Below are 26,378 nucleotides of genomic sequence, written 5' to 3'. Positions count from 1 at the left end.
ACTGGCATAAGCCAATATGCTAAACTTCTTCTTAGAGGGTTCAAAACACAAGTGTTTTCTTCTGGGTGGGGGCCCAAACATTCCCAGACCTTATTTTGGTTATCAATGTTTATATTTCCAAAACAGGAATGTCCTCTGCTTGTATTATTGCAATGATGCAAATGATTTGTTTTCAAGAACCATGATGATGTCCCAAGGGTTCTGGGACAAAGTTTTCACTAGTTTACATTCCCTCTGAAGCCTTTCTTACTGTACCGAGGTCTCCAGAAGAGCTCAGTCCCTCTTGGAGAGGGTTATCTCTTTGAACTATTATCAAAAACCTGTTGTACACTTAGATGAGCTTCTTCAGAAACAATTGATTTTGGAGAATGTTCACGTTGTCAATATTGGATCAGCTAAAATATTTTGATGGATTGTTCCATTATTTCAATCGCTATAAGGGAATGTAAAATAAATGGAATGGGAGTAAGGGATGCATAAAGGAGCAAGTATGGAAGTAACTTTTTTGTCACTAAGAATCTACCTCAGAAAACCCTCCTTTGGGAAGAAGACTCCAGCCCTGAATTTGGCAAAAATCTACCCAAAGCAAGTGACTAAGTCAAAAGATGTCATTTTTTAAAGCATTAAAACATTTTCTGTGTTTGTAGCATTAAGATAGACTGGAAGTTCCTTGAGGGCAAGGATTCTAAGTCATTCAAATCTTGTACCATTCCCAGAGTACTGTATACAGTTAGCATTTAATGTTTGTTAGTGTTCTCATGCTATCGTGGGGAAAAATGTCTTTACCTTCTTAGCAATTTGTAATGGAAATAAGTCTAGATTAGGTACCAGGACACCTGGGCTCCAGAGTCTGCTTAGTCACAGAACTCTGTTACTGAACAAGTCTCTTCTTTCTAGGTCTCAGTTTTCTCATTAGTAATGAGTGGTTTGAAATCTATGATCCAAGATCCCTTCTATGAAAATTCAAGCACTGGGAAATTTACTTACCCACTCTGGACCTAAATTTCCCTTCCATCTGTCAGTGCTGTATGAATTGTAAATTAGAGGGCTTGGTTTTGAATTCCAACCCTGCTACTTTCTCTGTGATCTTAAATCACTTCACCTCTCTGGGCCTCAGTTTCCTCATCTGTAAAATAAGAGGGTTGGACTAGATGGCCCGTGATTCTTGGACTTTCTGCATATGGCCCAGGGCCTTAAAGTCACGTCTTCACCAGAAAAGTAATGGAAAACTTTCAACTAATACCCCACGAAAGAAAGTTGCTTTGAACGTAAAAAGTGTCTTCATTTGGCTAGTGCGGCTGGGCCTCCGTTAATATAAGATCAGCTGTAGAAAAGGAAGGGAAGAAGGAAAGGAAAATGCAGAAGAGACGAGAAGGCAGAGGAGATGAGAGGGAGGAGGCGCGTGAACGCCTCACCAGCCTCCTCCCTCTTACCCCAACCTCCCACCCCCCACCCCGCTACACTGCTTCTGCGCCGCATTTCTCCATTGAGAACGAGGAAGGCGAGGAGAAGGTCGGGAGTGGGGAGCAGAGGGGAGAGTTCGCGCGCGCGCGCCCGCCTGCATCCCAGACTCCGCCCTTCGTCCTCTCACGGCAGCGTCGGAGTGGCGGGGGGGGGGGGGGGGGAGGGGGGGGGGTGGAGGGAGAGAGAAAGAGAGCTCCCTTGAGTTCTCGCGCGGCGCACGCGGCGTGCTTGCTCACTCGCTCGCGCCCCCTCCCCCGGGCCCGGCGAAGCAGCCGGCTCGCGAGCCCCAAGGCGGGCAGGCGCGCGTCCCTATGACGTCATTGAGGCCGGCGAGCCTGTGCGGTGTGGGCTAGAAACCCCTGGCGCACTCGCCGCACTCCGCTCTTTTCCTTCCCTCCCCCCTCCCTCTCATCCCCACCCTCTCCCTCCCAGGCTCTCTTTCCCCCTTCTTTTTTTTTTCCCTCTCCTCTCTTCTCTCTCCTCTCGCTCTCTCTCTCTCGCTCCATTAGGATCCACTGAACGATGCGATCTCTGGGAGCAGCCGCTGTCGCCGCCGCCACCGCCCGCTAGAAACCTTCCCCCCCCCTTCCCCCCTTCCCCACCGCTTGCAAAGCCCCCAAAGAAGAGGGAAAAAAGGGAATAAAAAAGAGAAAGAAGGGGAGGGGATGCCAATACTAATCACCATCCTAATAATCCTCTCTAGCCGAATGGATCCACCCTGCCCCCCATCCCCATCCCATCCCCACCCTCCTCCGGCTCTCTGGCTCCATCGAGCGCCTCTGCCCCTTATTTTTATTTTTAATTTTTTAAATATTTTTTAAAAATAATCTCGGTGTCCCGCAGCCTAGCGCTGCGCAGCTGCTGCTGTTGCTGCTGCTGCTGCTGTTGCTGCTGCTTCCTCCTGCCGCTGCCGCTGCTCGGATCCCCGGCGGTGGTTGCCTCTTTTCGGATGCGTTGCTTGCAAGCAGCGGAGAGAGACCCGCAACCCTGTCTCTAGAGCTACCAAACCCCAGCCCCCGAATCCAGCCTCCTTCTGCAGGTGACCGGAAAAGGGGGGGCAGTAGCCTGAAATCCACCTTGCGAATTTTTGGGGGGAGGGGCTTCATTTTTTATTGTGTTTGGGGGAACTTGATTTCTTTTTAAAAGAAAAAAAAATACAAGAAAGAAGGAAAGAAAATTAGCGAATTTTTTTAAAGGACAGAAATAAATATTTCTGGGGGGTGGGGGGGGGTCAAGCCGAGCAGGGGAACCGTGCCAGCCGAGGCCGTGCGGGCTGTTTGGGGTGTCACGATGGGATGTCCATTGAGCGCAGAGGAGAGAGCCGCCTTGGAGAGGAGCAAAGCGATTGAGAAAAACCTCAAAGAGGAGTGGCATCAGCGCCGCAAAGACGTGAAATGTACTCTTGCTGGGTAAGAGAGCCTAGGGCCACCTCCTCACCCCCACCCTTCTCCACAGGCCCCCTGAACAGGAAGGCTGCACCCTATTCAAACAACGCCCCCGCCGCCACTCTGTATTTCACCCCTTTCTTCACCCTTCTCCCTTGTCCTGTGTCCAAGAAGACTTGTCCTGAGGCCCAGGGAGACCTTTCCCTTCTTAGATTTGCAACAAGATAACCAAGCCATTGCACACACACGAGTCTTCAGCCAAAAAAAGCTGATCCCCTGCATCCTTTAGTCCAGCTGCTCCTTTCCTCCTCCCAGTGTAATCTCCCAGTTCTTCTAGCCTGACACTGACTAGCTTCTTTCCTTTTTGTCTGTCCCTACAGGGGCTGGAGAATCAGGCAAAAGCACCATTGTGAAGCAGATGAAGTAAGTCCCTATTGTATTGGGATTTTAATTTTTTTCCCCCTTACTCTTCTTCCAGCTCTCCCTAAGGCCCTGTTTGTAATTCTTGGTCACAAACACATAACACTTTGTCTCCCCCTCCATCTCCCTTCCCACCTTAGGTGTTTCTCTTCCCTCCATCCCATCTCCCAGGAGGGGTCTTTTTAGGGAGGGGTGAGAAGAAAGGATGATGGTGGGGGCTGTAGTTGTATGAATGACAAAGTCCGCCATATTGATCAGAGCATCATCACTATTGGCAATATTGTGAATGTTATTTCCTACTAGTGGGGTGTTTTTCCCTATCCTCTCCCTCCCCATCCCCCATCCTCCACCCTTCTCTTCCCTCCCCTTCTCACAGCTGCACCTGTGGCAGGGATTTATTTCTGGCTTGCCTAGAAGATGGAGGGGAGGGGACCTTGTCTTTTGCTCTGGGTGGAAAAATCAAGTGTCTGCTGTTCATGATTTTGGTGCTGAATTGGAGATGTGGGGGTTTCTCTATCTCTAGCTTTCTTTCTCCCCATATACATATACATACACATATACTCCCATGGGGTGGGGGGCTCAAAAGGAGAGGAAAAGAGTGGGTGGCTTTCCAGGTTGCTGTGAATGGCACAGATGTAACCAGGGCAGAGCCATCAAACAGACCAGTGTCAATTAAGCTTAATGTCAGCTTTCTATCTCTCAGCTCTTTCCTCTCTGCCCCCATCCTCCCTGATGTTTGCTCTTTTGACTTGGGCAGCTGGGTTAGCTCCATGTCACTTATATTATTTGTTTGCTGAATAAGGTATGTTATATTTAAATCTACCTACAAGGCAGATTTAAAACAAGTCTTGCTGCCACCCCAAATCCTCTTTTGCCCAAGGGGTGAGTCTTTCCTTAATTGGCTAGCTGGAAGTCAATTTTGACTATTGATAGAAATGTTTTTCTTTTATTGATATTATTTTAAGTGAAAGAAAATCTCATAATCTGCATAAAAGCCTCACCCTCTTTCTGAACACACACTCACACACACACACACACACACACACACACACACACACACTTTATTGTTCCTTGCTCTTGACATCAACCATTTCTTGGGAAGTTCTAAGGCAGGTTTGTTTTAGATTTGGGGGAGGGGACTTAGAAGGTGAAGGTGCAGGGATTTTTGTGCTCCATTCCCCACCACCAATCTTGTGTCTTTGCCACTTCCGTTATTCTTCCCACTTGGAGTTCGTTTGAGAACCGTTTAGTGAAGCTTCCACGTCGGTTTGCTGTGACACCTTTACGTATACACAGGGTTCCTAATTAGGGGTTGCTATGCAGTAAACAAAAATGATTATTTTTCAACTTGACAGAATAGCTGAAGTAATTGCATCCCGCAGGAAAACAATGGAAAATAAAAATCTCTTTCTTGGGGAGGTGGGTGAGGGAGGAAGTATGTTTGCGATTCCAGAACTAAGATGGGGGGGGGGAGTTCAAAGCCCCAATCTTGCACGTATAACTGGCATGACAAGCTGGTTCGAGGCGGCGCCATGATTGTACCGTGAAGCAGCTCTTTAAAAATTCCCATCTGTTTTTCATATTGCTATATTTGCACGAGAAACCCCCTGGGAGGAGTTTTTGCAAGGGGGTATCTCAGCTTGCTGCACCCCTCTGGAGCCATGATTAATTTGACTTGGGGCTTCTCTAGAGCTGTGTACAACCTAAGTGAATTTGGGAAGTGGGGCCTAGGGAGTTTCTATTTGCAACAAGGTGCATCCTGCATTTGCATGGCAGGTCACTTAATGCACACACTCCAATAAATAACAATAAGCAAGATTTTTTTTTTTAAGTCTCTAATCAACAGAGACAGGTTCCCGGGCCCTTTAAAAGCCAGTGCAACCCTGCGCTGCGTTGGGTTTCAGGCATTGCGAGTGGTGGACAGCGCCCAGCTGAGGCTAGAAAAGTCGATTGGGTCCGAGAGCGCAGCAGCACGGTGCTCAGCTCAGTGACTGGCCGGGTGCTGTAGCTCGGAGAGTCTCGGCTGTATTCGGGTGCTATTCGATTCCCTGGGAGGCTAGAGCCGAGCCACTTCGGAAACAGCCGAGTGTGTTCGCATTTCGGGCAAGGCTAAGAGGGAGGGGGAAGGGTAGAAATCTCTGCAAATTAACTTTGCATCAGCCAAAGCAGCAATTCTCCCCACGTTGACTTCCACACTTCCCTTGAAGATGCTACATAAATTAGGCTGACTTAATAAGGTGTTTAAAAATATATACAGATTCCCCAAAAGGGTAATATTATCTACCTCTTCATTCAAAGAGAGCTGAGCTCTCCAAGGGGAACAGTGTGCCATTTTAGAATGAAAATTCCTAATTGCACAGGAAGGAAATCTAATCGAAAGACTGCATGTAGACTTACTTCTCCCTGGAAGTCTCTGATGTCCCGAACAGTTTTTCCTATTGGCATTCTTGGTAATACTGGGGGAAAAAGACAAGCAAGTGTTTGAAGGTCTACAAATAAATTAGAAATGTGGGTCTCTAACTCCCCACAGATGCTGTGAGATTTTAGTCTCAAAAATAATTTTGAAAAAGAATTGACTAGCACAGATCACAGGATCCCTATTGAGAATGGGTTGGGGCTTGTTCAAAAGGAGAGCCAAAGATACATGACCATGGTCCAGAAGACAACACCCCAAAGGATTCCTACAAAGATCAATAGTGAGGACTCTGTGGGTACCCATGAACAGAGACTGACTGTCCTGTGGGTTCTGGCTCTAAAGGGGAATATACCAGGTTGGATGTTGAACTCATCATCTATGAAATGTGTGGCTAGTAACAATGGTATTCTGGTAGTTTGCATTTGCACAATCATGACCTAGAGCTTGTGAGGCACAGATTTCTATCAAGAAACTCAGGGAAATTGTACAATGGGTGGGGTGAGGAAGCCAAGATGGTGACTCCACATGTCCAGGAGAAATATTTAGAGAGTAGTTGCTGGTTTCTGTGCAGCACAAAGTATCTTTCGTAATAATATGTAGAACATTCTACCAAACAATTGTTGAGATACATAGTACTGGTATTATCAGTGATTCAGATAAAGGCATAGATGGCATTCTTATCAAGTTTGCAAGTGATGTAAAATTAAGAAGAATGGCCAACCCATTAGATGATAGAGTCTAAATCTATTTAGATCTTAAGAGGGTAAAAAATATTCAAGCCTAAAAATATTAAATTTAAGATGGATAAATGTAAAGTTTTACATTTGGATTCGAGACACATTGATTTCACAAGTACAAATGGGGTTGGCATAATTAGACAGTAAGTAGTCTAAAAAAAAATAAGGGGATATCAGTGAGTTGTAGGTTTAGCACAAGTCAACAGTATAAATATGGCAACCAAAAAAAAAGCATATTTTGGGTTGTATAAAGAAAACTATAGCTTCCAGGAGTAAGGAAGCAGTAGCCATACTGTATACCAGGGTGGAGAAGGGCCTTGAATCCTTGCCACATGAACATCATTTGAAGGATCTAAAGTTGCTTAGCTTGAGGAAGATTGGAGGAACATGATAGCTATTTTCAAGTTATTTGACAAGCTGTCATTTGAGAGCAGTCAACCTATTCTGTTTGTCCCTGAAGAACTGCATTAGGAACACAGGCAGAAGTTTCCAAGTGGTACATTTAGGGCAAGTGGGAAACAGTTCCTAGCAGTGAGAACTATCCAAAAATGGAAAAGGCTTCATCAGGAAAAAACTGGGTTTCCTCTCTTTGGAAGTCTCCAAGCAAAGTTGAGTGACCATTTGTCAAGTGTGTTACAAGTAGAAATTCTTTGCAGAAATATGTTTTGCATGACTTCATACATGTAATGAGTATAATTTTTCTTGCCTTCTCAATGGGTGGAGAAGGAGGTCGAAGGAGAGAATTTGGTACCGAAAATAAAATAAAATAAATTTATAAGTGGAGATTCTTGTTCAGTTATGAGTTGAACTAGATGGCTGCAAAGGCCCCTTACAGGTCAGAAATTCTATGATTCTTTTAAAAGCTCCCTTACAAATGAGAAAACTTGAGATGTAGGGAGGTGAAATAGCTTGCCTAAAATTACTCAACCAGTAAGTAGTGGTGCAGGCACTTGATACCAGTCTCTCTGACTCCTAAGTCCATTTATTACAATTACCACTATACCCTAATTCAAGACCAGGTAGCTGAGACCAACACACCAGGCTAGCCAGAATCAGCTAAGGTGTTCTTTTATTTCACATAGATAGATGTGTCTATGATATTACATAGATAACATCCATGAAGCCCAGTGAGAGCCTCATGATTTTGTAGTGGTGATAGAGATTTATCAGACTGGCCCTTTGAGTTGTGATGAAGGATATTTCAGACATTTCAGCCAACATTACCAACATTACCAGAAAAGCAACAACCAGGACCTTTATTTCTTCATTTCATTCTCAATAGCTTCCATGTTTTAGTGTGTGGTTTAAGATGCTAGAAAATATATGCTGATAGTAAATAATCAAATAAAGGAATGGGTATTGGATACTGCTTAGATTAAAAAAAAGTTACACCTTGTTAAGAACATTTCAGAAGTGGTTTGATTTTTTAAAAATTACTACTGATTGAGAGAATGTATTATGGGGGAAATTATAATCATTTATGTGGTCTGTTTTCCAATTAGATTCTTTTATGGCTTTGCAAAGCTTAAAGTGCTATATAACATGTATTGTCATGATAATGAATACCCAATAACAGAAAAATTTTGTTGAAAATTGGGTAGGTTTTGGGGGGAGGAGGGGGCCTGAAATTGTATTTGTGTCTGAATTAGTGTTTGGGAGCTTTGTGGAATACAATGGAATTCCCAAACAGTTCAGTGCTGAGACATAAACAATGATAATTGAGATAGCACCAATATAATTTAAAATATTCCATGATTATTAAGTGGCTGTTTTTAGCATTTTAAATACTTTTGATCGTTAAGGGTTGTGACTTTGCCCGTTAGATATTCTCATCATTTTTGTGCTCAATCTGTATGGCTCTTTTTATACATGCAGACTAATCAAGGTTTTAAATGGATGTGTCAATTTTATCTAATTACAGAAAAACACCCTCATGGAGGAATATTATAAAGAATTATATTTTATGTAGGATAGAATCACCAGAATAACGATCTAATTGGCTCACAGGTTTTGAATAATTAGCAATAGCTCATCCGGCTGTAAATTTAATGAAAACGAAAAGTGAACTATGGAAGCAATTGCTAAGCACACACTATTTAAAGTTCATTTCCCAGTATCAGAGGCCAGATTGTAGAATTTAGGCTGTTGTCTATGTTGGAACATAATGGGATTTCTAGGAAGACAGGGGTGTGGCTTGAAGCAAGATTTAACTGGTTAATTTTACACAGTAACTGGTAGGTTTTGCATAACTGTGAGTGGAGTATCATGTTTGGATATCTATCCCTAAGACAGATACATTCAGTAGCATTTCCAAACATATTATTAGTAATCTGAAGACTTGTTCCTCACCTAAGTTAGAGCTATCCCTGACCAATATGACTGGATATATACTAGACAGGTTACACCCTTCCAGTGAAGAAGGCACTCAGCATCCTTAAAAGAAATCACCCACTGTGAGAAAAGCTGCTGGTTTCATTCTGCTATTTTGACTGAATTCATAAAAAAAATACAGGCTATTGCAATTATTTCATAAACAATAATGAACAGTAACATCCTTCATCTTCAGATAAAAACTTAGAGCATTTCTGGTACATTTCCAAAAGCTTACATAGATTTATGTTGTTAGCCACGTGACTAGATTGATAGACTTTTGACTTAGAAAAGCATTATCTTCAGCTTTAGTTGGGTCCTTTACCTACCTTTCTTTATACTTATTCAAAGGTGTGTACCTTCATACGTCTTGAGACAGCATGAGCATAAAAAGGGTGTTGGATGGAATGGAAGGCAAGTTTTCTATTAGTGATGGGTGATATTTTTTCTTCTTTATTATTCCATAAGCCTAAAGATTTTTATATCAGAATAATAGCAAACAGTCCACCTGATTTCTCATCAGCTGTGGAATTCTTGAAGTGCAATTACCTGTTGGATTCTAAAGGGAAGCCTCTCTGTTGTGGAAAGTGTTCTGGCCAATCGCATGAAAGGTGAAGGCTCCAAGATGAATGGAGATGGCTAAATAGAAATACAGAAGAATTAACTGCTAAACATTTGGGGCTTGGTTAGGCCTGTGGTACATGACGATTGAACTGCATGTGTCTTTTGTGGTTGAAGTTAGTGTATAGTACTTCCCAAATTGTATTGTTCTTTTTTAGAATTCCACATCTGTTCAAGAAAGAAGATCACTGATTCAGGAATGACCTCATTCCTGGTTTGTAAGCACTGTGCTTTTCCCCACCTCTGTGGCTATTTTTTATTTCATATGAGTCTTCCCACGTCCTATGTTTTCTGACACTTGGAATTCAACCCACTGCAGTATAGTTAATGGGTACTCAGTTTAGGGGCAATGCCTTCTTCGAGTTGTAGCCTTGTTCTTAATTGTTGTCATGGTATATCCAAACCTGAGAGTGTGAAATATTAAACTGCTCTAAATATACATGCACGCGCACATACACACACACACACACACACACACACACACGATATATTTCCAAATACACAACATTCTAGAATGAAGTGCAACATTTTTTGTGGTTTTGAAAATTCCTAAATGATTTAAATGTTTGTATTAAAAATATAATATAGTGCACTATTATACTACAATTATATATTATATAAGTAATAATGTATAAATTTGTATACATTAGCTAATTAGGCATTTTTTCCAAACTTAATTAAATGTCATGGGATGAAGAGAGTATTTTTTTAACCAGCCATTCAGTAAATCTTTGTGATTAGTTAGAATCACACCAGAGGTCAGGCATGATGATTTAGACCCAATAGCACTATTTAAAAGAGCCATAACTCCACTGTTAAATTGGCACAGCTCTCTCAGAGGTGTGAAAGGTCTCACCAGCCTTTCAAAGAAATCATAAAAGCCTCAAAAGCACTGTTTTTTCAAAAGTGTATAAGGCTTTTTTTTTTTTTTTTGGTGGGACAATGAGGGTTAAATTAAGCCCAGGGTCACACAGCTAGTAAGCATCACATATCTGAGGCCGGGTTTGAACTCAGGGCCTCCTGAATCCAGGGCCAGTGCTTTTTCCAAAGGCTTTTTCTTGGTGGCAGATGTTACCACTTAAAAAGGACCAATGTCCTCTTCCAGTGCCCAAGAGGATAATATATGCTAGTCCAGCTAATCCAATCCCCTCATTGAACAGATGAGGAATCTGAAGTCGAGAGAATGACTTGCCGAAGTCACAGGATGAGTAAGAGAGGTGTAATCTGAACCTAGGTCCTCCTCACTCCAGAGCCAGTACTCTTGTGCAATACTGCACTACATCATGGTATGGAGGTGACCATGAGTTCTATAGCTTATGCAAGTTCTATGGGGTTGGCAGGTTCCAGAGGAGACATGGTAACAGACTGTCTATTGCCCAGTAACCAACCAGCCCAGGATTTTAGGAGGCACAGCAGTTTTCAAAAACCATTTACTAAGTGATAGAGGGATTATAATATGTATTGGTAGAGGAAGAACCCACTGATGAAATGACAGACCTTTGAAGTATATTATGGGAAAAATAGCTTATCAGTGTACCAACAAACCCATATTATACTGAAACTGAAAAGGCATTCTTTTCTTCCTTTCTTCTTTCTTGTCACTTATACTAATAACATCTTTTGTGAGTCCCTTAACTGCTGGTATTCTTCCCCCCCAAATAATTTTGTATTTGTTTTTACTCTCTCATAAATGTACATGATGGTTCCCTCAATTGGAGGGAAAGAACTCCTGAAAGAACTGTTGACTTGGGGTTTGGGGGGTTTTGTTTGTTTGGGTTTTGCCCTTGCATCCCTGGTGCATGGCACATAGCAGGCACCTGATAAATGCTTACATGATTGATTATTGTTGTTGTTTGTCCTTTGTTCTCAAAGAGAACCAATAGCATCAGGAGGGTGATGTGATTGGCATAGTGACAGCATTCTTAATAAATAGGTTTAGAGATGATTCTCTTGCAATGTTCTTTTATTTTTCTAAGGTATGAGATTAACTTTTTGGACCTTCCAGAGACATAAATGGGGTCTTACTACCCTTCACATGCATGTCTCATTTACAATTTCTGGGGCTTGGTCATAGTGAGATGCAGGAAAAGGGATCCCATGAGTATTATTATGTAGTCTGCTCTCACCTCTCTCTGGCTCTGCAGTAACCATTATATAACAACCTATATGGCCAAAACTATTGTGACTTAAAAAAGAAATAAAGAAAAGGAACTACTACACCAACCTACAATAGTCTAATGAGGGGAAATGGAGTGAAAAGATCACTAGTAGCCTTTGGAGAGCTGGTTCTAGTGCCAGCGCTTCTACTGTGACTCTGAGTAGCCTTAAGTAAGTCGCTGCCCCTCCAAGGGCCTCAGTTTCCTCATATGTTAAAATGAGGAACTTTTGGCCTGCATGATCTCCAAAGTCTGTTCCCAAACTACATAATAGGATTCCATATAATTTGAAGTTACATAGTTTTGAGGGCCTTGAGAAGTAACCTCATTCGACCCTGTTTCAAGTAGGAAAGGAAAAGAAATCAACAAATCTTGATCCTTTAGAAAAGCCCAAGGTCATGAGAAGGGACAGTCATTCCTAAGCTTCTTAGAGTATTTTGTGAAAAGCAGATAATTAGAAGGCAAAATCAAATCATGGAACTTCTCAAAGGCTGGGGTAGGGGCTGACCTACACTTCTAAAGGACTACAGCCAAAATAGTCCAGAGAAGTTATGTTGAAAGGCATCTCTTGACACAATTCTGAACCAGTTTCTCCCTTGCAAACACATGGGAGCCAACAAACAGGATCTGAAAGTCGATGTGATATAAGAAACGCGATGTTTTAAGTAGCAGGAATGAAATGGTGTGCTGGACACAAGAGGAGTGCTTTGTCTGTGGTCTTTTGGGATACATTGGGCATGAAGAGGGCCATTGTAGAGGTGACCAAACCCCAGCACTTAAGCCAGGGACAGCTGGGGGGAAAGAGTTCCAGGTTGTGCTGCCCAAGAACAAGGCTGGGAGCTACTGTCAGCATGAACAGAGAACAAAATGCATGAAATGGGATTTTGGAAAAAAAAGAGTGGGTGTACCTAGCCTCCTACTGATTTTCTCTTCTGAAGCATCTTTAGTTCTAATTTTCTTGACAGAAAAAAGGAAAAACATTGTGCTTTTTTAACACCAAAGTTAAAATAAAATAAGAGGAATTCTATAAAGGTAATAGCCAAGGCAATAAATCTTTTTCCTAACCAGGTCCACATCTAAAACTGTCTCTGCAAATAGTACCTAAGAAGGGTTAACATGAAGTTCACAATATCTTCAGCTTGATTTCCTAATGGTAGGAGATTTTAATCTACCCTTGAAATAACATCTCCCAGGGCCTCAGTTTCTTTATAAGTAAAACAAAGGAGTTGGTCATGATGACCAACTGGAAACTCCCTTCCAGCTCTGAGTTCTATGATTCTAAGTCTTCTTGTCCAGGAAAACAGATGTTCCTGGTGACAGATGAACTCCCAGCCTTCTCTCTTGGCCACCTCCAGTAGAGGTCATAAATAATAAAACCATTAAGCTCCCAGCACCCTTCAACTAATTGAGAAAGAAAAGTAGAACATAAATCCACAGGAGTGTTAACTCAGGGAATCGAGGAAATCAGTGTGTATCAGGCCCATTTTTTGGACTATCATGGAGAGAAGAGTGGAAGCATCAAGTAGTGCCCAGATTTGTCTTGTAAGTCTTCCAAGGTCTCTCCCCATAAAGCATAGGATTTAGTATTGCCCTTCCATTTCTAGAAGTACAGTAGTATGACTGAAACAGAAGAGGGGAAGAAAGAGCCCCTGTTCTTTTCTCCCAAAGAGGGATGAAGGGGGGGTAGAATGAGGACATGGACCTGTGGCTTTCTCAATTAAAAGGTGGGAGGCAAGGCACAGAAAATATGGAGAAGTTGGAGACTGCCTGTTTTAGTCCAAAGATGAACAAACTTGTGGGGCCCACAAGCATTATATGACAAGAGGCACCAGCTCTCATATTGAAGAGGCACTAGTGTACTGCAGTGATCACTGGAGTTGGGATCAGATGATCTGGGTTCAAATCCTGGTTCTGCCACTTACCATCTGGGTGACTTTATTAGGCAAGTCACTTGATTTCCATCTTATCTGTAAGAAGAGGGGTTGAACTAGTTGGCTTACAACCTTGTGAGGGAGGTGCTGTTATTATCCTCTATTATTGTCTGAGGCAAACAGAGGTTAAGTGACTTGCCCAGGGTCATGTAGCTAGTCAGTATCCCAGGCTGGATTTGAATTCATCTCTTCCTAACCCCAGGTTCAGCATTCTATCCCTTGTTACCTACCTAGATGCCTCAGGGAGCTCCTAGGTAAAACAAATCCTTTTACCATGCAGATCAGCTTATTCACATTATAATCATTGTTCATTCCTTTAGGTGTGCCCAGCTCTTCTTGACCCTATTTGGGGTTTTCTTGGTAAAGATACTAGAGTGGTTTGTCATTGCCTTCTCCAGGAAACTGAGGCAAAGAGGGTTAAGTGCCCTACCCAGGGTCACACAACTAGTAAGTGTCTGAGGTCAGATTTGATCTCAGGTCTTTCTGAATTCAGGCCTGGTCCTCTATCCCCTGGTCACCTGGCTGCACATAGGAGGCAATTAATAAATGCTTGTGGACTAACAATCTTAGACAAATAATTTAATCTTTGAGTATCCCATGGCAATTATCTAAGACTCTGAGTTGCAAAACAGTTCAAATATGACCTTAGACACTCACTAGCTCTATGACCCTGGGCAAGTCACTCAACCTCTGTTTGCCTTAATCTACTAGAGAAGGAAATGGCAAACCACTTCAGTTATCTTTGCCAAGAAAATCTCATGGATAGTATTAGCGTAGTATGGTCCATGGGGTCATGAAGAGTTGTACATGACTGAACAACTGGACAACAATGTGCCAAGTACTGTGAATGCAAATACAAGTAGAAAGGAAGATGTTCCACATCCTCAAAAAGATTTCATTCTAATGAAACCAGTATGTGTCATGCTCAGGACTAGTAAATATTATTAGTCCCATTTTACCAATGAAGAAACTGAGATTCAGAAAAGTTAAGGGATTTACTCATAAAGCTAATACATGCAGAAGTCATAATTTAAACCCAGGCTTTCAATACATGGTCCTGCTTATCCTGATGTTTTCCTTGGTGCCACCAAAGATGCTTGGAGAAATTGGGACAGAAGCTGCTAGGGAGAGGCAGACATATCAGCCTATATAGTCATGTCTTTTTATCACTTGCCTGTTTTCTGAAACCAATTCAGCCTACCTCCTCTAAGATAACATCTGTCCTGTTGAGTCCAGCCTTCGATGATTTCTAGATTCACGCTTTTGTTGTCTTATTCCCTCCCTGTTCCATGTGTGAAGAAAGAACTTGACCTTTGAAATCAGAGGACCCAAGCTCAAATCTAAGGACTGCCCATTTCTACCCATGTCACCTTGGGCAAGTCATCAAATTTCTCTGTGGTCCCTTCCAGCTTGAAATTCTATGAATATAAATTTAAAAAAAAATTTTTTTAATTATATGAATATTCACTCCTCAACCAGATCAAAAGGGCCCTAAAGTCAATGGGTGTGTATGACTTTTGTACTCTATAGCAGCTAACACAATGCTAGGCAAATAGTAGCTGTTCAACAGATGCTTATTGATTTACCGATTGCTATAGGCCCAAGCTACTTCTACCTGGCTCAGATTCTTGCGTTAAAGACTGGGATTTGCTTCATTTACTGGGCTGCCACCTTCCCTAACAAAGGGGAAGAATGTAAGGTTGATGAAGGTCCTTAGAAACCACCAGTTTTTCGGACTGACTACTTTCCCTCTTTACTTGGATTCTTCTTGTTCCGAAGAGAATGTGCAGCCCCTTAAATTAAACCCTCCAGCTTGACGGCTCTTTAAAAAAGAGCTCTTGAATGTAGCTGGGTCCATCTTCGGCTGTGGGCTCTCACATCCCAGTGGGGGGTCTGGACCAGTTTGTTAGAATGAGGCTTTCATTCACCTGCCACAGAGAAAAAATTCTTAAGCAAAGCAGCAATTGCCCAAAGAGGCCAGGAGAAAGGCAGTCAGCTGGTATGGAGCATGAATTCTCCATCTTGTGCCTGGGATGGGGTAGGGGGGCAGGCTGCAAATGCTACCTGAGTCTTCTTAGAAAGAGCAGGCGCTGTCAGGAAATACTGGGGCACTGCAAGAGGGCTCCAGATGGGGGAAGATTCTGGGGAGTGGGAACAAGGGTTGGTTCTCTATTTCTTAGAACAAGCTTAAGGGTCAGGTACACAGAAGAGTCAAGGGAGCCTGTACCTGTCTCTTCCACAAAGCAGGACATTGTTGACATCATTGTCAAATATGCTCAGGGGGAAAGGAGAATCCTTAAGATCTTGTGACTCTCCCATGGGGCTAAGGAACTTGGCATCATGAATTCTTTGCCAGGTTTGGCTCTTATTGTATGCTTACCGTTGAGTATGCTCTCTAGTCTGGAGGGAGGCCTGCTAGTAATGTTTCCATTATGTTCATGGTCAATCAGCACCAAGAAGCCTTTTTTCCCACAGCAGGTGTTGAGGCAAGACAGTAACCAGAATATGTACTCTTCAGCAGCAAAGAGATTGTCTGAAAAGAAATATAGCAAGCTGGAGAAAGTATTCAAATAAATGGTAGTCAAAAGACCTATCAAGACCTCTGCCACTATTTGCTTTGTGACCTTAGGCAAATCCCTTACCCTCCACGAGAGGTAAGGTTCTGAAATTCTGTAATTATATTTCAGTGGAGTTAGGAATCCTGGTAATAATTCATGGATTTATGTTGAGTTCATATACCTACAGGGTTCTGGGATCAAGTAAGAAGTCACTCTGAGACTATTATTTCAATGGAGATTTGTGAACATGCTTAAGGTTGAATGATACTTCATGTTACGCAATGGAGGACAAAGAATTTAGAGCACTTCTGTAGTCCTTTAGTTCTCTCCCTATACTGCAGTCCTATTCAGTGTTAACAACATCATCTTACTCTGTATGTAAGGGGCAAGCTTGAGCCACTGGTTGCAAATGTAGATTTGGAAAGGATCCTTGTGGGAACACAGACAAACCGGTAGAGTCATTTTGGGCAAAGTATCTCTCCTACTCTTTGAAACATAAAACACTTTGCAGAATTCCTATAAAAAAACATGATCCTAGAGTAAAAAATAAATAAATAAATAGATAGCTAGATAAATAAATGAATGAATGAATAAAGATTAAGAGAAAAAAGAAGAAAATAGCCAATGTCAACCCAGATTCAAAATGGCAGCATGGGTGAAAATATTTGTAGGTATAGTGGTTGATAAAAGGAAGGTCACCAGGAGACAGCAAGATTCAGAGGGAATAAAAGGAGAAAAGAAAGAAAGTCCCAGGCCTGATACATTTGTGCTGGTGAAAAATGCCTTGTTTTACTTTTTAATTCTTTAAATTTTACCTCTGTCTTCATAGGGCAATTAAGGGAGAAATTTAAGAACTAAGACGGACTATCCCATAGCAAAGTGCTTATCTCACAACTTTCAGCGTTCTCCTTTGTAAAAAGAAGGGGCTGGCACCAGGTGGGTGGCAAATATCACTTCCAGCTCTAATATTAAATAAGTCTATGAAGTAGATAGTGCAAACATCATCCATTTCACAGTAAACTGAGGCTCAGAGAATGAAGTGACCCCCCCCCACAATCACTTAGAACAGACAGTTTCCATCTTGTACATAACTTGTGCATCAATATTCCCAAAGCAAAGGTCTGACCCAAATCCCTTTCTCAAGAAGCTGTAGTGTCTCCCTATTGCCTCTGAAACAGGATGAGTTTTAAAGCCCTTCCCAATCTGTTTCTAAACTATCTTCCCAGACTAAGTTCACATTACACGTCCTCACACAATCTGCATTTCATCCAAACTGAACTAACTTGATGTGCCCTCTATACCACATTTCATCTCCTCCCCCCAGTTCTGAAATGTTCTTACTGCTCTCTTTGCTTAGCTCCTGTCAAGGCTCAGATAAAGCTCTACCTCCTACAGGAGGATTTTTATGATTCTCCCTCTTGTTATTGCCCTCCCTGTCCCTCTCCCCAAATTACTTTATATTTACTTTGTGTGTATTTTATATTTACTTATCCTTTATATGTTGTTTCCCTTAGTAGGATGTAAAGGCCCAAGACTGGAAGGCGCTTTCCCTTTTGGCTCTTTGTTTATAGGGCCTTCCATACAGCAGGTGCTTAATGCATGCTTATTGAATGCATTTTTCTAACATAAGAGAGGGAGGTACAATAACAACTGCTTCTTAATGAGATCTTGGAGAAAGAATCATTCTGAAAAAATGAATTTTCCAGATAACTGAGGCTTGCCCCTTTAAGCAGCAAACCTTTTTCAATACTACTTTTTGCCATTTTTATGAAAATCTTTCCAAGATGCACTATGCACTTCACCGTCTTAAGTAGAGGGTACTAAAAGCAATTTAAGCTTCTCTTATTGACTCAGGAGCATTATCAGGAGGTAGAAGAGCAGTGTTCAGATCCTGTCTCTGCCAGCTACCAATGTGGACGTGAACAAGGGAAGCTTCTCAAACTCTGTGGGCCTCCGTTTCCTCCCCAGGAAAGTGCCAGTGCTGGGCTAGACAATCTCCAAAGGCTCTTCCAGTTCTAAATCCTATGATCCTATAATCCTGTGATGTTGTGGTTTCTTCAGGACCTATTGAAGTATGGGGAACTGTTTGGGCATCTGCTTTTTATAGTTTTTGTGCTTCCTCTCTTGTTATCAAGTCACTACCTATTGCAACACTAACAAGTATTGGAGCTGGAGCTATAATCCAGGTCCTCTGACCACTAATAGGCATTGTCTTTTTCTAAATTACACTGCTAATCTACTATCATAGGAAACCAGACAACTGAGCTGATTAGCACTGTCTGTAAAGTAAGAGTAAACGGACATCGAGAGGGTTTCCCTGAAATAAATTGAAGAAACTTTAAAAGTTCATGGACGTTATTATATTTATGTGGCTGTTAAAAACTCTTTCTTTTTTGTTTGATAACTAGTTCTTGGCAGTGACACAGATAACTCTGGTCACCAAAATGTTAGGCATCATTATAATTTGTAGTCAAAATGGTTGAATTGTTTCCTAAGGCATAGAGGCAGGTGAGAGGAAACTCGGTAGCATGAGATCCTTTTCTCTGATCTAAATGGACCCTTTCTAGAGAAGGGGTATGACCAGAGTTAGCCTTTCTCCAGAGACCCAGAGAGTAACCTGTGTTTTCTACATTTCTCCAAGGAGAGAGAGAACAGCAGTGACTGTTTGAGATCTCTGCAGTAGGCATTTCCCTTACAGGCAGCATGGTATTGGTGAATGAATGGATGAATGAAAAGCATTTATTAAGCACTTACTGTGTGCAAACTACTGTGCTAAGCATGGGGACAAAAATTTTAAAAAAGCAAGATGACCCCTGCTTTCAAAAAGCTCATATTCAAATCAGGGGAGACAACAGATGAGGTCTCAGTTGCCAGACATGGAGTCAGGTAGAGTTGTATTTGAATCTCTTCTCTATTAAGCAGTGTCACCATGGTCAAGTTACTTACCTTCTCTACACCTAAGTTCCTTTCTCTATAAAATAAGGGGGCTGGACTTGATAACCCCGAGGTCCCTTCCAGCTGTAAACCTATGACCCTAGGACCTACCTGATAAGCCTCCTATCTAATAATTTCCATTGGGAAAATATGCCATTTCAAGTTGCACCGCTGAGAGCTGAATCTTCCTGAGATTTTTTTTTTTGAAGAAAAAGATTTCAAACTTTGATATGTAAGAGAAAAAGTGCTAGTTGAAATATTTTTCAAGCTTAATTGAATTCCAAATTTAGAAAAGGAGTATACTATAGTTAAAAGAAAATTTCCCACAAATATAATCAGCTGTCTCATAAAGGAGTGTTTCCTGTCACTAGAAATATTCAATAAGACATAAGATGGTCCTCTGTCAGAGATGCTATAAAAACAATTTGTGTTTGGATTGTGAGGATGAATTAGAGGCGTTACAGACTTTGAATATGGTAGTGGCTTCGCTATTCCAAGCTGAGAAGGTAAAACTTTTAAATTTGGGTTCATTTTGCAGTTTGGATGCCCGAAAGAGAGAGGCTGCCTGAAACACACAAGTAGGAAACAGCTGTAGTAAGTCTCTTTATGGATACAGCTTTCTGTGCAAAGAGGTTTTTTAATGCCTCTCATTGGATTTTTATCTTTCCTCACCATTGCACAAATTAGGAAACCATTAGCCCAAATGATGGGCAGCTGAGAATGATTTATTTGGCAGATTCAGGGGTTCTGCCCCAGTTCTCTTAGCAGTGGTAGAAAGCTGGTCCTCATGACAAACCTAGGGAATAGACCTGGGACTTGACACCACTGGACAGGAAGCTCCTAAGACCTTAAGATTGTTGCAGTTGGGATGCAGGAAGGGAGAGCAGTGACAAACCTAGGACAATGGCAGAATATTGGTACTCCTTCGTGTCAGAATTTATTCCCTGGATAAATAAGAGGTTTTTATAGGTTGTATCCAGAGATTGAGAGAGGTGGTTTCATCTAAAGGATCCCCAAAATAAAGAGAGCAGCATTCCCTGCCCCAAACAGCTCCCATAGCTGTAGTCATAGTTCCCATTCATATTTCTTCCTTACCAATATCTTTCAGGTGCCTCTCCATTCCCACTACCCTCATTCCAGTTAGTTCAGGCCCTCCTTACATTACCCCGTACTAGCACAACCACCTCGTACCTGGCCTCCCAACCTCCATTCTCTCTTCCAATCTTTTCTACCCATTGATGATAGACCTGAGAAGCTACTTTCATCATGTCACTGCCCTGCTCAGAAACCTGAAGAGGTTTCCTCTTTTCTACCATGTGATCAAAGCTCTGTCTGGCTTCTGAGGCATTCCATAGACTGGCCCTATCTTATCTTTGCATCCTCATTTCCCATTATTCCATAACAGAACCAGAATCACTGCATAATAGAGCAAGAAAGGACTTCAAAGGTGATCTGGCCCAAATCATAACTGATTGTGGAGAAGTGGTTATCCAGCCTCCACCTGAAAATTCTCAGTGGCAAGGAATCCATCCTCTCCTAAGATGGCCCATCATATTTTAAGGCAACATTGATGGTTGTGGAGTTTTTCCTCAGATTCATCTGAGACCTTTTTGTAGTGCCCCACTGATTCTTGTTCTGCCTTCTGGGGCCAAAAAAGTAAAACTAATCCCTGTTCCAAAACATAAGCCTTGAAGATAGCTCTTGTTGCCCTCTCCTTAATTTTCTTGTTCTGCGTGCTAAAGAGCCCCCTTTCCTTCAGCTTATTCTCGTATATTTTAGGTTGGATGCAGAGGTTTAGAAAGGCGAATTCACCCAAAGGATCCCAAAGATAGAGGGAACATTCCTCCTCCCCAAGCCTCCTGACTCCAGCTCCCATAGCCATAGTCATAATTCCTATTCCTATTTCTTCCTTGTCTTTGTCTTTTGAGTATGGCACATGCTAAAGAGCCCTAGCTTCTTCAGTTAGTAATCATGTGGCATAGTTGCCAACATTCTGACTATTCTAGCTGCTCTCCTCTAACCCTTCAGAGGGTTAGGGTTCATAGGATCATATAATTAGAGATGGAAGGGACCTAAGAGATGGCCTTGTCCAACCCCCACCTCATTTTATAGATGAGGAAATTGAGACCCAGAAGGTAAAGTGACTTCTCCAAAGTCATACAGATAATAATCAATAGAACCAAGATTTGAAGCCACACCCACTGCTGATAATCCAGACCTCTATCCACAATACCATCCTGCCATGTTGGCTCAGGATTTGATCCTTGTTTGACCTGGTTCATCTTTTTTCTTCTTATACTAATTGCGGGGTGGGGGGGCGGGGCAAACGGATAATGAAGACTTTGAAGAAATTCTCACACCCATCTTAGAAGTGCTTTACCACTAAAAACACTGAGTTCACAACTGGGACCTTGATGACCCACATCCACCATCTGGCCCTACCTTCATGTATGGCACCAACTCACATGGAACAATAACATCTGGATGTATGTGAGTTATAGTTTAATTATATTGCCCACGACATTGGACTTGAGATTGATTATTCACCATGTTTGGTGAGTAAAATTCTCACTGGGAAGCATTTAATCCTTCAAGTTTACTTAATAGAGCAGAAGCCTTGTGTGACAGACATGTCCTTGCTTTCTGAGGTTTGCTGCAGGATCAGTTGATATCCTTCTGATTTACAGCTCAGCAAAAAAAAAAAAAAAGTGACAAGCTGAGTATTAACTTGTTCATTTCAAGGTGATTTGCTGCATAGCCATTTCTTCAGCAGGAAACCAGATGCAGCTTTTGCAGTGTACAAGGTATTTGCAACTCTGGCCTAAGTAATTGCATTTCTGTTTTAGGATAATTGGATCAAAGGTCTAGTACTGGAAGAGAACCTCAGTGGCCATCTAGTCTAACATTCAGCATTTTTCAGTTGAGGAAATCAAGGCCCAGAGAGGCTAAATTACTTACCTATGGTTATACAGGTAGGCAAGATTTGAACCCAGGTTCTCTGACTACAGAGCCAGTGTTCTTTACAATGTTCTCATATTATGAGATTGGATATTAAAGCTGAGGAGACACCCATAGCCGAGGCTAGGTAGACAAGTATAGATGGAGAACTGTACAACACGGTAAAATTTCAGTTAATCTGCTCTCTTGGAGGAGACTTATGGTTTTGCACAATAATAGAGAATTAACAAATGATTTTAATTGAGTCAAAAGAATGACCATCACAATAAAAGATAACCCTCAGTCATTTTTATCTGCCTTGGAAAATAGAGCTTTGTCTTTCCATTTCAAAATGGATGTCTCTGGGGTTCTTGGAATTCCCCACTTTTCAAACAGAAGTGGGGAGCTGCACCACTAAGACTCAACTCAAGTTGGAAAGCTATCTTGCACTTCATTTCCTCTCTGGCTGCAGGATATAAAATACCTCCCTTGGGACGGATATGAAACACCAACCTGAGCCTAGCGGCTCTGCTGGAAGTTTGCTATCTGGCTGGCCGACACCTTCCCTGGGGTGAAGAGGGTAATTAGTGTTGTGGTTTAAAATGCCATTCCTGGGGGCCCGAATATGGAACCTCAAAACCTCCTTCCCATCTGCTGTAGCAGATTAGTGGGTTGCAGGTAGAGAAAGTAGGAGGTAGCAGATGAGATGATAATGTCACAGAGGCTAAGCGTCAGTGCCCTGGTGCAGTCAGCTTGGTGAAAACGGATCCACAGCCGATCATCCTCCTTCTGTAGCAGCGGAAGGAGAGCTGCCTGGGGCTGGTGAACAGAGCACCCAACTGCAGAATGACAGGATCTCAGAGTCGGGAGGGACTTCAGCCAGCCACCATTTAGTTTACACTGTCCCTGACCAAGAATCCCTGCTCCAGAAACCCAACGATGGGTCCCCAAGAATGCTTGGAGATTTCCCTTTTGTGTTCAGAATTGTTTGTTGACTCCCCCGATTCGGATGGGAGCTTCTTGAGGGCAGGGACAATGTGTCTGTCTTTCTCTGTCCCTTTAGCACAGTGCCAGGCACATAGGCAAATGCTTTAATAAGTGCTTGTTCTGGATCATCTCAGAATAATATTTTAAATGAATAAAGATTACAAAGGAAAACAATTATATTTGAAATACAATTCTCAAAAGTTTTTTTAAAAATAAGTTCATAGACTGCCTGAGATCTTTATGCACAGACCCCTTGGGACTCTGTGGACCCCAGGTTAAGACCCCTTGCCTATTAATTAGGACATTTTCCTTATATCAAACCCAATTCAGGGTTTTGCTGTAGCTGCTCATCATTCCTTTGATCTACCCTCTGGAGTGAAGCAGAACAAGTCTAATCATTCTCTATATGGCAATATTTGAACATGATTATTCTGGCCCCTCTGAGGCATTCCTTCTCTAGGCCCAAACAAACCCTGTTTCCCCTTTTACCTCCTTTGGTTTGTGTATTACCCTATTTCACCAAAGCTATACCCCAGGTGATCTCTCTCCCCTATTCCAGGTTCTATACTATCCTTCTCTTCCCCCATTTCCAACCCCATTGAGGGCAGTGGCCACTTACAGGTCTCATGGCCTTTGACTCATCCTCACAAGGCAGCATCTTGGGGTCCTTCTCCCCTTGGAGTGTCCCATGACTCTCTCCTTTCTTTCTCATCCCTAGACTAAATAAATTTGCCTTTTAAAAATACTGTTTCCAATACCTGTCTGTGCTACTTGACCTTGGGTGCATTTTCTGAAGCTTTTCCCCAAGTGTCAGAATTGCTAGTTATAGCTCTGTGTGTAAATTACAGGCCAGTTGCAGAAGAGGCCAGACTTTCTTGAAACTCTCAAGATCCATGGTTAGGATTGGCATCTTTCCAGGGGGGTGAGAAATGCCCACATCACTTTATCTACTACTTAGAGAGAACACAGCACACCTATAAATAGCCACATGATGTTACTACCCATGGTATAATGGCCAAAAGCCTAGGGACACTATTCCCCAGTGGGAGATGAGGAGGAGTTTCAGGAGACAAGTAATATAATAGGAGGTGCATCTTGCCCAGAACCTGGGGGTAACACCCTTGCACCAGAGAGAAATGAAAAAGAAAATCTATTTTAGTGGTCCTATCCTTGGTTTTAAAATCACCTTTAAAAAAAAAAACAAATCACTATTCCTTCTCTAACATTATGAACTATGAGTTGGAACCACTGTAAGAGGATACTAGTTGACATTCATCCCTTACCATTGTTTTTTTTTCTTTCCCTTAGGTTTTCTTTCCTTGGAATTCTTTAATCCTAAATAAACCTTTCCTTGACCCTGCTAGGCCTTCCGGCTTCAATCACATCTGTTTTTTGTTTTCCTCTTCACTGTTAACCTTATTGAAAAAGTCATGTAGACCCAATTACTCCAATCAATAAATCTACCAACAAGCACTTATTAAGTACCTACTGTGTGTCAAGTACTGTACCGGGTTCTGGGATTACAAAGACAGAAGTGAAACAGGCCTTTCTCACAAAGTGCTTACATTCTACAGGAGATACAACATGTTTACAGATAAGTAATACAGGAGATTAGATGAATAGATAAACAGACAGACAGACATGGTGATAGATACAAGAGCCTATATATAAACATATATGTGTGTATATATATATATACACATATATGTACATATATATGTATGTATATATACATGTCCAAAATAAATACACAGTGATGAGGACTGACGTTAACAACTAGAGGAAACAGAAAAGACCTTTTGAAGAAGGTGGTACCACTTTTTCCTTAACCCCTTGCACCTTGGCTTCTGCCCCCACCATTTGCTATTACATACGACCACACACATTTATTAAGCATCATCAGGTTGTTATACTCTGTGAGAGATACTAAGTTTAGATAATACAGAATCCTTGCCCTTGGGCACTATAGTTTAGTAGAGGCTTGAAGACACAAAACTATATAAGTTCAGTAGAAGATTCTAAAAAGGAGTAGGGTCTAAAATTGGTCTCCTGGAGACCCTCCCCCCAGGGAACAATTCACCAAATTTAACATCCTTTTTTAAAAGTCCTCACAAACCTCCCTTAGCTCCAAAGACCCTATGCTCTTCTTGGCATTCCCAAGAACTCCCTTGCTGTTCCTTCATCTGTTTACTGGTTCTTGCATCTGCTTCCTGACTTTTTTTTTTTTATGGTGAGACAATGAGGGTGAAGTTACTTGCCCAAGGTCACACAGCTAGTAAGTGTCAAGTGTCTGAGGCCGGATTTGAACTCAGGTCCTCCTGACTCCAGGGCCAGTGCTCTATTCACTGTGCCACCTAGCTGTCCCTGCTTCCTGACTTCTTAATGTGGACATTGCCAAGGTACCATCTCTGACCCTCTTCTTTCTCCTCTAGCAATTTTATTCTTTCCTGTGGCTTTAACTACCACCTCTATGAAGATGACTCTCAAACCTCTATTTCTAGCCCTGACCCACATATCCAGTTGCCCTAAGGAGATGTACCACTGATACCTCAAAGACAGTGTGTCTAAAACTAAGGTTATAGGATCTAGATATGGGAAGAGACCTTAGAGATTCCCTAGACCAATTCCCTCCCAACCCCATTTTTTAGATGAAGAAACAGGTCTAGAGCAGTTATATAACACACCCAAGAAAAAGCAAACTGAAAAACTAAGATTTGAACCAGGGTCTTCTGACTCCTAATGAAGTGCTCTTACCACTTGCACTTGCCACAAGTGCTCATGTCTCTCTAATCTACCTGTCTTTCTGTCTATCTCTCTGTTTGTCTATCCATCCATCCATCCATCTATTTATTTTTCTATCTCATCTCTATTCTCTATTTCTCCACCTATCTATCTCTATCCCTCTAATTATATCTGTCTCTTAATATCTATAGTAATATTGATATAGGTATCAATAGATATAGATAGAAAGACAGATGATAGGTAGGTAGGTAGAGAAGTGACAATCAGGAAGAGTCTTACTTCCCGTAGTTCTCCCTAAATCTGTTCCTCTTTTAGATTTAACTATTTCATAAGTGATACCACCATTTACTCATCTTCCCTGGTTTGCAAACTTGAAGTTATCTTTCACTCCTCCCTCTCCCTCACCTCTCATACACAACCAGTAAGTTACCAAGTCTCATCAAGTCCACCTCTCACACTCTCCTCCCCTCTCCCTTCTTTCCTGTTGCCACCACCATAAACATAGGCCTTTGTTATCACCCATCTAGACTATCACCAATGCCTCTAATAGGGCTTCTTCCTGCCTTACACTCTCTCCTTCATACTGGTGACAGAATAAACAAAAATCCCTAGAACTGGGAAGGACCTCAGGTATTATCTGGTCCAGTCCATACCTAAAGAGTTATCTCTAGAACATTCCTGACAAGTAGCCATTCAGCTTCTGCATTAAGCTAAACTTCA

The 26,378-nt window shown here is 41.9% G+C and overlaps 1 protein-coding gene and 1 long non-coding RNA gene across 2 annotated transcripts in view; one reads left to right on the top strand and one right to left on the bottom strand.

The window, feature by feature from the left end:
• The first annotated feature begins 1,911 nt into the window (after positions 1 to 1,911).
• GNAO1 (G protein subunit alpha o1) overlaps positions 1,912 to 26,378 on the top strand; it is a 265,161-nt gene continuing 240,694 nt past the window's right edge. The window contains exons 1-2 of the mRNA XM_043983866.1: positions 1,912 to 2,873; positions 3,230 to 3,272. Coding sequence (XP_043839801.1) covers positions 3,268 to 3,272 — 5 coding nt within the window. The 5' untranslated portion in view covers positions 1,912 to 2,873; positions 3,230 to 3,267. The remainder of the gene's footprint in view (positions 2,874 to 3,229; positions 3,273 to 26,378) is intronic.
• The window catches only part of LOC122740947, a 38,829-nt gene continuing 26,949 nt past the window's right edge, over positions 14,499 to 26,378 (bottom strand). Inside the window, exons 2-3 of the long non-coding RNA XR_006354796.1 lie at positions 15,881 to 16,033; positions 14,499 to 15,428 (exon numbers count right to left, since the gene is read on the bottom strand). This is a non-coding gene — a long non-coding RNA (uncharacterized LOC122740947). The remainder of the gene's footprint in view (positions 15,429 to 15,880; positions 16,034 to 26,378) is intronic.

The sequence above is a fragment of the Dromiciops gliroides genome, chromosome 2 (genome assembly GCF_019393635.1).
Source record: "Dromiciops gliroides isolate mDroGli1 chromosome 2, mDroGli1.pri, whole genome shotgun sequence".
In the NCBI taxonomy this organism is placed as follows: domain Eukaryota; kingdom Metazoa; phylum Chordata; class Mammalia; order Microbiotheria; family Microbiotheriidae; genus Dromiciops; species Dromiciops gliroides.
This window is presented reverse-complemented; position numbering and strand designations above follow the sequence as displayed.